The sequence below is a fragment of the Chrysochloris asiatica genome, unplaced genomic scaffold (assembly GCF_000296735.1).
Source record: "Chrysochloris asiatica unplaced genomic scaffold, ChrAsi1.0 scaffold00094, whole genome shotgun sequence".
Lineage (NCBI taxonomy): Eukaryota > Metazoa > Chordata > Mammalia > Afrosoricida > Chrysochloridae > Chrysochloris > Chrysochloris asiatica.
Window position 1 is genome coordinate 9843292 of NW_006408612.1, and position 13370 is coordinate 9856661.

General features: G+C 36.5%; 1 protein-coding gene across 2 annotated transcripts in view; it reads left to right on the plus strand.

Moving 5' to 3' along the window:
• Positions 1-13370, plus strand: part of AGPS (alkylglycerone phosphate synthase) — a 184428-nt gene that overhangs the window by 21898 nt on the left and 149160 nt on the right. For both annotated transcript variants that reach the window (XM_006866676.1, XM_006866677.1), the window contains exon 2: positions 12999-13088. In XM_006866676.1, coding sequence (XP_006866738.1) covers positions 12999-13088 — 90 coding nt within the window. The remainder of the gene's footprint in view (positions 1-12998; positions 13089-13370) is intronic.

Consider the following 13370-nt stretch of genomic DNA (forward strand, 5'->3'; position numbering starts at 1 on the left):
CTATTCTGGAGAACTTTCCCTGTGCCCTAGAATTTGTATACTGTGCTGTTGTTGGATTGAGTGCTTTTTGTATGTCTATTAGGTCAAGTTGGTTGGTTGTATTGTTTTTGTTGAGTTTCTTTCTAGTTCTGTCCTTCATCAAAAGTGGTGTATTAAAATCTCCTACTATTCTTGTGAAGTTGTCTATTTTTTTGGTTTATTATAGTCTGATTTATGTATTTTGAGGCTCTTTCATTGGGGCAATAGGTATTATGGTTATGTCCTCTTGTTCAGTTGACTCCTTGGGTATAAGGTTCTTTGTCTTTTATGCTGGCTTTTGTCTTAAAGTTTATTTTATCAGATATTAAAATTTCCACTCCTGCCTGTTTTTCAATGCCATTAGCTTATAATTTTTTCCCCATCCTTTGATTTTTAGTCTAAATAGTCTGTTAAACATAGATAGCATTTTGAAGGATCCTGTTTTCTTATCCATTCTACTGCTTTCTGTCTCTTAATTGATGCCTTTAACCCGTTGACATTCAGATATCAATAGGTTTGAATTGGTTTCTGTCATTTTCCTGTGTTTTGTGTGTGTGTGTGTGGTGCTGCTGGTTTCTTTGTTTCGCACAGTTTTCTTTGCTGAGTTCATTTTGTTTGTGGGTTTTCTTTTAATTTTCTTTTCTGTTTTGTTAGTGTTTACTAAATATCTCTGATTTTCCACTTTTTTGTTTTGATGTGCAGGTGTATTAATTTTCTTTGAGGTTACTCTGTAATACATTATTTTTTTTTCTCCCATGTAAAACTTCTTCACCATTTGGAAGTTCCATATCTACACTATTCTCATTTTGCTTTGTAGTAAATTTCATTAAAAATTGATATATGGTTCCCTAGTTTCAGTTTTTTAGGTTTGTTTCACTAAAAATGCTTCTATATCTGGATTGAATTCTGGGTAGTGTTTGTCATGTGCGCTAATCTCAGCTTGTTGTTTGTTATTGTTGGTTCTCAGTCCAAAGAACACCCTTTTTAGTATTTATTATAAAATTGGTCTTATTATTGCAAGTTCCTTTAATTTCTGTTTATTTGGAAATGTCCTAATTTTGCCATTGTATTTGAGAGACCCCTTTTCTGGATATGATTCTAGGTTAGAAGTTTTTTTCTTTCAGAATTTTATATATGTCATCCATTGCTTTCTCGTCAGAATGGTTTCTGTTGAGAAATCAGAGCTTAGTCTTATTGATTTGCCTTTGTAGGTAACATTTGTTTTTCCTGAGCTGCTCTCAGGATTTTTTCCTTGTCTTTGGTTTGGAGTGTTTGATTATGATATGTCTTGGTGACTTTATTTTGGGATCAACCCTGTTTGGGGTATGTTTGGCTTCTTGGCAGCAACCGGAAAAAAAAGAATATGATAACTAAAAAGAGAAAAGAGGGACAGGAAAGTGGAGGTATAGATGAGAAAAATAAGAGAGAAAATAAAAATAATAAAAAGAATTACCAAAGAAAACAAAAACAAAAACAAAACAACCTTAGAAAAGCCAGGGAGAGGGAAGATGAAAAGAGTGAGACTAGAGAGTAACATAGAAAGATCAGAAGGAAAGAAAAAAAAGGAAGACAAAGAGGAGAATTGAGAACCAGAAGAAAAGAAAACAAAAGTAGAGATAGAAAGGATAAAATTCAAGGGAATGCAAAGAGAAGGAGAAAAAGAATATACAAACTAAAACAATGAAAGGAAAAAAACAAAACAAGAACCAAAAACAGTGAAAGTGTTGGACCCAGAGAGGAGAAAACTCTGGGTGGCTCCCGCTAGCCAGGGACATCAGGGTGCTGTGCGCACTCCATTTAGAGATAGTTCAGGGAGGCCCTTGATGGGGCTGTTTTCAGTGTCTGTTAGACCACAGGGCAGCTGGGGGCAGGGTGACTGGGCATGAGGGTTTCAAGGTTGGCAGTTCAAACACACCAGCTGCTCCTTGGAACCCTATACAGCATCACTATGAGTCAGAACTGACTCAGTGGCATATAACAACAGTAATGCTGGTCTGGTGGCTCTGTGGGTTCTGTAGGTCTAGAGCCAAGCCCATGCGAGTTCAGGCACTAGAACAACCTAGCTAGTCCCTGCCTGGTGTGGTTCACAACTACGTGGCTCCTAACTCCTTGGAGAGCAGGGTCTTTGCCGGAAGTTGATGAGGGTGGGAGCTGGTCACACCTCTGGTCACCAGGGAACTATGAGGAAAAAAATAAGGAATCACACCTTGTCCAGCACCGAGTGAATCTGCCTTGCCACCTTCTATCACCAAAATGGCTTATAAAATTCAAGTTAGTAGCTCTGTATCTGATTGACCTTTCACCAGTCAGTCAACCTCTCTGGCCATCCTCACTAAGCTTCTCCTCCCAGCTCACACTCAACCCACGTCTGTAACCTGCCCTCTGAAGTCCAGGGTACCAGGATTTTCGTCTGTGTATGTTTCATTTGGTCATTTGTATCTTTCTTCCAGAATTCTGAGTTTAAAATAATTATCCATGGTAGTATTTACATTTCAAGTAAGTTTGAGAAATTCTATTAGTTTTGTTGTGATGGGATGATTTTGATATCTTTTTCTGTCTCCTAAATTTTGTAGGATTCATTTTTTTGTGCATTTTTTTCCAGAGCAAAAGTAATATTCCCAACTGCCTGCCATTTTAAAGTAGAAGGGGCTGCTGCTTATTTTAATTAATATTTTAAGCAAAAACAACATTTGTTCAAAGAAGAATACCATGTGCATCAAGCAGATATGAATTCTAGTCTTGGCCTTTTCAAGTTCTTTCTAAAGCTATTGGTGGTCTGTCCCTTGGATGACAGCTAACAAAGGGAACTTTGAAGTTGGGTATCTGTGTAAAAAGGACAGATTCATTTTTTTGGAGATATTCATATTTTCTTTGTTTTAGTCCGTTTAATAGTTTCTGCAGCTATACCAGAAATGACATTCTAATCAGCTTGTAATATTGTTCCTCTTTCAGTTACTAGCAAGAGGGGAGGGAATAATGAAAGTAAGTTGGTATATTCCCAGCTGTGGCAGAGATCTCGGGTTGGTTGACAAAATTGTCACAATGCCTAAATTACAAGTAGAAAATGGATGGTGCAAATTATGGAGCTTAAAGCACAATCCAAAGATTGCAAGTGGTCAAGGGAAAATTATATATCCTTGCTCTGTGCCTTTTGCTAAGAAAAGCCGCTCCCTGATACCTGTTTAGATTGTTTTCATTATTACTTAGACCAACATATAAGGGTAAAGGATAGGATGATTGTGTCTTTTTAGGCCTTCATTATTGCAGATGCCAAACTTGTGGTAGGAGTGTGTATGTGCGTGCATGCCTGACCTAGCACAAAATATTTGGAACATAATACTACTAAAGGTGTTTGCCTCATAGTGACCTCATGTGGCACCGAACTGCCCTATAGGGTTTCGTTGGCTGTGATTTTTGTGGAAGCACATTGTCATGTCTTTTTCCCGAGGGGTGGCTTGGTGGGTGGGTTGAATTTGATAATTGGTAGGAGGAGATTTTAGGGGTAAGGAAGATGTCCCATGAACCCATGTTCATAAACAGTGAGTGCCAGGTTGTCCTGTCAATGTGTAAAGCTGGCTATGCCTTCCTTGTCCCAAGTTTTTTCCTCTTTCCCATTCCTTGTGCCTCTGTCTACATGTTTTTTGTTTTTTAAAACACATATTCATTCATTTTTCCTTTTGGTTCATTTATTCAGAGCAAAATGTATTCAACTCTTAATGGTGTGGCACTGTAGGATAAGCACTGGTCCACAAGGTCGGTTTGAACCCCAAGGTCAGAGGTTCAACCTCACCAGTCGCTCCAGGAAATCCTAAACAGGGTTGCTGTGTGTCAGTGACTCGATGGCACTTAATAACAACAGAATATAGCAGGAGTGTAGTAAAATGAGTTGGGCCTTTGGGATATAATGTGAATTCAGGTTTTGAATAGTTCCTTCAAAAGTGCTTAGTTTTTCTAAATTATGAGATTAATTGTAGTGAGTTAAGCATGTATTTGATTTGATATGTTTGAAACTGACTAATTCCTAGTAGAATTCTGTCATTAAATTTTTTTTTGTAGAGATTGCTAAGAATCTTAACTAAGAGTTTTATTACCAACTATTGTGAAATTGCTGCAGTCATTAAAGAAATAATTGTTTTCTTGGAACAGAGAAAAACTGAATTAAGATTCAAGGTCTGAGTAAATATAGGCATACATTCTTCTGTGGGTATGGTCCCACAGTTATTATTTTAAAATTTGTATATGTAAATTTAATATTTGTAAATTTTACCATATTTTATCCTTTTAAATATACACTATTTTCCTGTCTTTCCTTTTTCTTTTGCCTAAGGCTTAGAGTGTTATGTTAATTATACTTTTTATTCTAGTTCATGGCCTTTGTCTATGCAAGATTCAAGGTCTCTCTTCCATTTTCTTCTATCTCTAATTTCTAATCCCAGTCATGCCTCCCATGGGTACACACAAATATTCTGAAATATATCTATATGTGTTTTGTAAAATATGCAGTGTTACTTAGGTATATATTTCTTATTGTTTGAATGCTAGTATACTATAGATCTTGTTTCTTCTTTTCTTTGTGCTCACCACTGTTTTAAAAGTCTCTTCATGTTTCTGCATGCATTTTTATCTACCTCACTGCTTCAGATTGCTGAATTTACTATTTTAGCCATCAGTGTCTCTAGTGATGCCTCTAGCTGTTGCTACTCACAAACAGTGTTCTGGAAACTGTGTTATACATGTCCCCTATGAGCTTGTGTACTCATTATCTGGAATATGTGCCTAGGGGTACTGTAGCTGAACCATCCTAATGTTGGCAATACCTGTGCAAACTTAGGACCTGTTTGCTCTGTGGAGTGGTTTTCCAGTAGGGTGTGTGGCTCCTTTTCTCCATATTTTTGCTGGCAAATATGCTGGCAACTGTTTGTGCGCTTAAACCTCATATTGAAGCCACTTTACACCTTCACATTCATGAAAATTAGAAAAATTGATTAACAACTTATTACATCAAAAGGCCCAATTTTTAAAATTATAGCTAGCATTTTACGAAGGGGCTCTGTGTGTGACTCAGTAGTTAGAGTGCTTGGCTGCTAACTGAAAATTTTGTAATTGAAATTCACCAGCTGTCCACTTCTGTAAAGATGACAGCCTTGGAAACCCTATGGAGCACTCTTAGTCAGAGTTGATTGGATAGCATCAGGTAGTGTTGTAAGACGAACAGTTGGGATACTTGGGGAAGATTGAAATTCAATTTTAGTGTCAAAGTGTCATGTGATGCTGTGCAGCTTTTGCAAGCAGAAGGTTCATAGACTAGTGAGCAAGGATATTACTTTGTTGACTTGCCTGGTGGTGGTGGTGTGGTGGTGGTTATGTGCTGTGGAGTCGGTTCCAACTCAGTGACTCTCTATAGGGTTTCTGAGGATATAAATCTTTACTGGAGCAGAAAGCGTCATCTTTCTCTCACGGAACAGTTGTAGTTGTGCATTGCTGACCACATGATTAGCAGCCGACTCGTGACCACTGTGCTACCAGAGCTGCTTGCCTAGAAACCTGAGATTGTAAGGGTCCTGGAGTCTGTCATATTTAGCTAGTCTGACTTAACTTTAACTACCTTCATCAGTGATTAAAGTTAATTTGAATGCCAGTAAACTATTCATGAAAATAAATTCATGAAAAATAAAACTGTCACACCTTCTAAGCATATCAGTTGGCCTGTTTCTCTCTGTAGGAAATCAGAAGAATGTAGGCCAGTGAATTTTAAATCAGGGCATGAGAAAATATTGAATCATTCAAATGTTTGATTGTGCTAAGCTATCAAAACCTGATAGCATTCATTTATTTTCCAAGTCAGATGTAGCAATCTTGGAACCAACAGATTTGCAGCAGTGTAAGTTGAGTGTAGTCATTATCTACATGTTTCATTTGATTTTCTATTCTTTTTTTGTAAGGGAGGTTTCTCTTAAGTGTGCATAAAATACTGCACTTCACTAAGCTATTTGAAAGGAAATAGTTACACTATCAGATTGTGGCATAAACATTGTAGATAGGAGTTTTCCTATTGCATTTTTATAAATTTTGTTGGAACTAGATATGAACACAGTTCTAAATTTAAGAATACACTTAAAAACATTTTGTATTGTGTTTTAGGTGAAAGTTTACACAGCAAATAGGTTCCCATTTAATAATTTTTGTTACAAATTTTTCTGTGACGGTTACAGTTTTCACAGTGTGCCAGCTGTCTCATTATTTCCATTCTATACTTTGTGTATCCATTGATTTAGCTTCCTATCTCCTTGGCCTTCTCATCTTTGCTTTTGAGTAAATGTTGACTGTTTGGTCTCATTGTTACTAAGCTCCAGCTCATAGCAACCCTGTATAGGGTTTCTGAGGTACAGTTGACAGGTTGAACTACCAACTTTGTGATTAGCAGTCTAATGCTTATCCTCCAGTACCACATCAGGACTCTTTTGGTCTCATATGTTGTTGTTATATACTGTCAAGTGGGTCTCATATTGTTGTTGCTGTTAGGTGCCCTCAAGTCCAACTCATAGTGACTCTGTATAGGGTTTCCGAGTTGTTAAAAATATGGACAGCTTCATGAATTTGCATATTATTCCTGGCAGGAGCCATGCTAATCTTCGATGGATTGTTCCAGTTTTAATCTATGTGCTTTGGAAGTGAGCACTAACTTTTAATTAATTAAATTTAGAATTAAATAAATTTAATTTTTATTGTTAGCCCCAAATAAAAGTGGACTAACACGTTTTGTTGTTACAGCTTTTCTCCCCTCATTTGAGCCTTTGTGTTTCTAGTGAGAATTTAGAACTTAGATTCCCATTAGAATCTAGAAATTAATATTAAAAATACAATCTAAACATTGGGAGCTTTGGTTTTTCTTTAAATGAAGAAACCAGTAGAAGTATTTTATTCTTAGAAATTTTCTGTAGCATGTCTTTTCAGGGATATATCTGTCTTAATCTAATCCTGGTATCTTTACTTTCTCCTCACTTTGATTTTTTACTTTACTCATGAGTTACATTAGATTAAGTCTTGAGCTAGTTAAACACTCAACCAGATAATGTTGATTTTAATTACACAAAACATTCCTCAAAAGATTTTTTTTAACATTTATGCATATTGTATTGCATATGTAATTGACTTGACTTAAGTGATAATGAGATTGATTAGCTAGAAATCCAGCACTAGGTACTCATACGTCAGTTTTCATTTTTCAAAAACTGATGTATTGTTTGAATTGGAAAACATAAGTACAACTTTGGTTTTCTTAGAACTTTGATCATTAAAAAAAAAGTTATCAGCTAGTTAAATTTAATTTTTATTGTTAGCCCCAAATAAAAGTGGACTAACACGCTTTGTTGTTAAGTACCATCAAGTCAATTCTGACCCATACTGACCCTGTATAGAGTTTCCAAGGCTGTAAATCTTTACAGGAGCAGAAAACCTCATCTTTCTCCTGCAGAACAGCTGGTAGTTTTGAACTGCTGACCTTGAGGTTCCCAACCTGATTCGTAACCGCTATGCTACCAGAGCTTTTATACTTTGAACATACTGTCAGGAGGGACCAGTCGTTGGAGAAGGATATCATGTTTGATAAAGTGGAGGGTCAGAGAAAAAGAGGAAGACCCCCAGCAAGATGGATTGGCAAACTGGCAGCATCAAGTGTGGCAATGATAGTGAGGTTGGTCCAGGATTGGGCAGTGTTTCGTTCTGCTGTGCATAAGGTCGCTATGAGTCGATACCGACTCGATGGCACCTAACAACAACAACACATTTTATTTTTTATAGTGAAAGAGGATTAAAAATAGTAAATAATGATGGAATGGAAGGCATGCATGTTGTTTTTTGAATAACACTAATCTGTATGAATAAAGACTTAAAGGTGAAAATTTCCGTATTTTAACAACAAAGGTTTGGGATGATGAAAAAAACTTTTGAAAATATTAAGAATGGTTGTACAACTTGGTGAAAGTAATATCACTGATATGTACACTTAAAATGGTTCAAATGGCAAAATTGGTTAAATATTTTGTTAAATATTTGTTTAAAAAATTTGTTAAATACCACAATAAAAAATTTTAAGTATAAAAATAAACGAATTTGAATTTGGAAAGAAAAAGCTACTTTAAACGTTACAACAACAAAAAGAGAATAAAGGAAGAAACTATGGTCTTTTAAAGACTAAATAGAATATTTCAGTTAAAGATTATATGCAATATGTACAGTGTATATTACAGGAGAATACTGCCACCTTGTGTATATGTGGTGGTATTTTATGTCCCTATCGTTCCTTATGCCAGCTAATACAGTGTCCTTCCCCCTATATATTATTATTATTTTATTTTTCAGTTAGGAAGTAAAATCAGGCATTTTTGGTTTTTGAACAGTAAGAAACGTCTTTATGTTTTGAAAGCATTAAATTTCGTACAATAGATTTAAGAATTGAAATGTCTGAAAAATGAGACATTTTTGGTTAACTGACCTCTGGGGTTAATTGAAAATTGCAATTTTTTTGTTGGGATCTTATGGAAAGTTGGCGATTCTTTGATCAGTCATATTCATTTCAGGATTTACAGTGCTTTTAGATAATTTTCTACATTCCAGAATTAATTTCACTAATAAAGGAGGGCAGTGGGTTTATGAAATCAAGCAGATTCTTTGATTTTTAAATGTTTTTCTTCACCTCACATGTAGAAGAATGACTATAATGAAAATTTTTTTGATGTGGTGAAGAAGCGGTTGTTCAAAATCATTCTGGTTACCTGAGGGCATGACTTGTTAATTGCCGTTCTGACACTCATAGTGACCCTACATAGGGTTTCTAGAAGCAGCGGGTTATCTTGATCCACCCACCATGCAGTTCAAACCATCCTTGCAGTGCAGTGCATTAACCAACAGTGCCACACAGAGGGTTTCAAATACAATGGGACTTCAAAAGTTCATGGACCCATAGCGACCATGTACAGGGTTTCTAAGGCTATAAATCTTTACGGGAGCAGAAAGCCCTCATCTTTCTCCCACTGAATGGCTGGTAGTTTCGAACTGCTGACCTTGCGGTTCGCAGCCCGATTTGTAATCACTATTTAAAATTTTAATGTAATCACAAATTGTGTATAATTATCATGTATTTTTGTTAAGTGCTGTTGAGTTGGTTCTGACTCATAGTGACTATAGGGTTTCCAAAGAGTAGTTGGAGAGCTTGAACTTCTGACCTTGTGGTTCAAACCAACTTTGCAGTTCAGTGTATTATTAATCCACAGTGCCACACCAAGGAGCTCTGGTAGCATAGTTTAAAACCAGAAGCTTAGGAAATGTATCTACTTTTTAGTTTAACGTGTGGAATACTTGAAGATGTCAGAAGATTGGTTTGAGGACAATTTAAATGTTAAGTTTTATTTTCTCTAATCCCTATAAAATCAATAAATAACATCAAGATAAATGGAGAAAAGATTTAAAGATTTCATTTTGCTCAGATCAACCATCAACACTCATGGAAGCAGTGGTCAAGAAAATCAAATGACTTACTTCATTAGGCAAATCTGCTGCACAAGATCTCTTTAAAGTGGTGAAGAGCGACAGTGTCAATTTGAGGACTAAGGTGTGCCTGACTCAAGCCATGGTATTTTCAGTAATTTCATATGCATGTGAAAGTTGAGCAATGAATAAAGAAGCACATAGAAGAATTGATGCATTTGAGCTATGGTGTTGGAGGAGATTATTAAAAGTACCATGGACTGCCAAAAACACATACACATCTGTGTTGGAAGAAGTGCAACCAACATGCCGATTAGAAGTCAGGATGGTGAGACTTGTCTCTCCTACTTGGGACATATTATTAGGAGAGACCAGTCCATGGAGAAGGACATTATGCTCGGTAAAGTGGAAGGTCAGTGAAAAAGAGGAAAGACCCCCAATGACATGAATTGGCATTGTGGCAGCAGTAATGGGCTCAAATGTAGCAACGATTGTGAGGTTGGTGCAGGACTGCACTGTATTTTGTTCTGTTGTACCTAAGGTTGCTATGAGTCAGTACCAACTCAATTAATGCCTAACAGCAACAACAAATCCCATAACACTGCTTTTGGCGCTCACATACTTTCTAAATGCTTCTGGCAAGGCTATAAAAGTTGGTCTACATATAATAAGGCCCATGTTGTAGGGAAGGAGTTTCTAGTTCAGATGAAGAGACAGAAAAAGTCACGTTAGCTTATAGTTGAAAATTTGGGGTTTTTGAAAGGATCATTGTTAAAGCATGTAAACATGCCACATTCAGTATATGTACTGAAATTATTTCCCAGTGCCTACTGGAGTCCTGTTGTGGTGGTGTAGGATAAGCACTGGACTACTAAGCTTCAAGATTGGCAATTTCAGCTCACCAGCTGCTCCTCAGAAACCCTAAGCAAGGGTTGCTGTGAGTTGGTGGCACTTAACAACAAGTGGTACCTGGTATGCTGCTGTAGGATAAACATTTGACTGCTAACCACAAGGTTGGTGGTTCACATCCACTAGCCACTCCTAGGAAACCATATATACCAGGTTGCTATGGCTTGGAACTGACTCAACAGGATGCAACAATAGCAACTGTAGTGGTGCCCTGGTGGCACAATGATTAAGCTCTCAGATATTAACAGAAAGGTCTGCAGTTGTAGCCAACCCGAGCTTCAGAGGAAAAAAGACCCAGTGATCTGCTTTTATAAAAATTATTGTTGTGTGTCATCAGGTCAATTTTGACTCAGAGTGACCTTATGACAGAGTAGAACTAACTACTCGTTGTTAAGTGCTGTGGATTTGGTTCCAACTCATAGTGACCCAGTATAGGGTGCCCAAGGATCGGCTGGTGAGCTTGAACCACCAACCTTGCAGTTCAAACTGATCTTACAGTTAACTCACAACACCACACCAGGACTCCAGTATACCATTATATGGATGTATGAGGGAAGCATCAAAAAAATTCATGGAAATATTGAATTAAAACATAATGGGAAGCTCTCATCTTTTTATGAGAGACGGAGGCTCTCATCTTTTTATAAGAGACTCCTGGTACAGCTCTGTAGGAAAGCACTGAACTGCTAACCTCAAGGTTTAAACCTAGCAGCCATTCCTTGGAAACCCTCTACAGGGTTGCTATTGAGTTGGAACTGACTAAACGTCGTTTATAGGAGCGGGTCACCAGGTCTTTTCTCCCATGGAGCTCCACTGGTGGGTTTTAACTGCTGACCTTTCCTGTTAGCAGCCAAGCCCTTAATAATTTTCATCATAAACTATGTATAGTTGAATTTCCAGTAAGACGATTTACCACTAATTCATTTCAGTACTTTAGATCACAGGAAGGTACCATTCTAAAACATGTACTAAACAATGATGCAGTACTTTAGTGTGGTTACTTATTGTGTTCCACATGCCCTCACATTTATCTATTTTGTAATGTGCAAAATGGAATGATTTTGGTGAAGGTGATTTTTAAAACTATGAAATACTGGTATTTTGGAGATGAAAAATAGCCTATTGATTGGAATAACGAAAGCTGGTTTGGTCATTACCTGTTAGGGTTTGTAGGCCAAAATAAAAATTTGTAGTTACATTGGAAGTTGAAGGATTTGGAGCATTGTGAACGCAGTACTCAGATTTTTAATCTACTTTATTAAAAGTGCAGACTACTAATGAGCCCACCTTGTAAATTGGTCTTTTCCATCATTATGTTGCTGTTGTTAAGTGCAGTTGGGCTGGTTGCTACTTAAGAATGACCCTGTATAGGATTTCCAAGGATCAGCTGCTGGGTTTGAACTGCTGACCTTGTGGTTAACACTCCTATGCTTATCTTACAGCACCACACCAGGAGTCCATCACAGCAGAAGATTAATGATTTTAATTTTTCTAATATATGTAGGATTTATTTTGTTTACTTTCAAATGAGTTCTTAGTTTTAATTGCATCATTTTTTTAGGCCATCCTGCAGTGTAAACTCCATTACATATACAAAATGAAGCATGTATTTACTTTAAGCTATCTTCTTTCTTAACATCTTTCTTTTTCTTCCTCTTTTGAGTGTATGAGGATGAGTCAAAAATTATTTGCACTCCAGTTATGTTAAAACACCTGTCCACGTCCACAACCGAGAACAACATAACAACATTGAGTGTGTACTTGAAATGATTCTGTCGAATAGACAAGTGACAGTAGGTTATGTTGTAAAGCAGGCATGACTCTCTGTCTATGAAATGATCCACAGCAGACTTGGGTTTCAAAAGGTTGTGCAAGATGGGTACTGAAACAACTCAGGGGAGAGCGTACACAGAAACATTTGGACATCTGAAAACTGAATTTGGACCGGTACTTGAAGGAAGGTAAATTTCTTAAAAATATATCGTTACTGGTGACTAGACATGGATTCATCACTACGAGCCTGAAGTAAACGGCAGAGCATGGAATGGAAACATCTTTAATCACTGACCAAGAAAAAAGTTCAAAAGTCATCCATCAGCTAGAAAATTGATGCTTACAGTTTTCTGGAATTCTCAAGGGCCAGCATTAGAATACTTTCAGGAAAAAGGTTCAACAGTGCTTATTACAGTGAGATGCTCAGGGAAGAGCTGAAGCCTAAACTTCAGATTAAATGCAGAGGTGTTATGATCCTGCACATCTGCACACCTCTGGCCCACACTGTTGACATTCTGCAAAAACTTTGTTTTGAGGTGCTCTTACTACAGCCAAAGTATGCATCATTTTTGACTCATTTAGTCTTATGCTGTAGCCCCTTGTGAAGCTTGTACTTCTTATTGGAGTGAGTCTATAATTACTAATATTAATATAAAGATATTTTGTTATGCACTTAATTTTATTTAAACTAATATAATATTAATGGGTTCCTTTAAAATTATTGTGAAAGTTAATAATCAACAATATGCTTTTCAGATTGAAGATATTAAGCATAGGTCTCATTTATTATATGCTTTTTTTGTTCCCATTAGGCAAGAAGTTATGAAATGGAATGGATGGGGATATAATGATTCCAAGTTCATCTTCAATAAGAAGGGCCAAATTGAATTGACTGGGAAAAGGTAACCTTGGTTTGTTCTTTCTTTCAATAAAAATCTTAACGCACACATACAAATAGAATAATATAATGACCCCTCAATTTAAAAAATATCAACATTTGCCATAATTGCTTTTATTATAATACATCAATTCCTGATATTATATCAGCTTTAAATATTTGTATATATCCTTAAAAAATATTTGTTTTTGATAAAATCATGATAGAAGATTATTGTATTCCCTAAATAACAATAATTTTATGGTATGGAATTTTAATATGTATATAACAGCCTCGGAAACCCTGT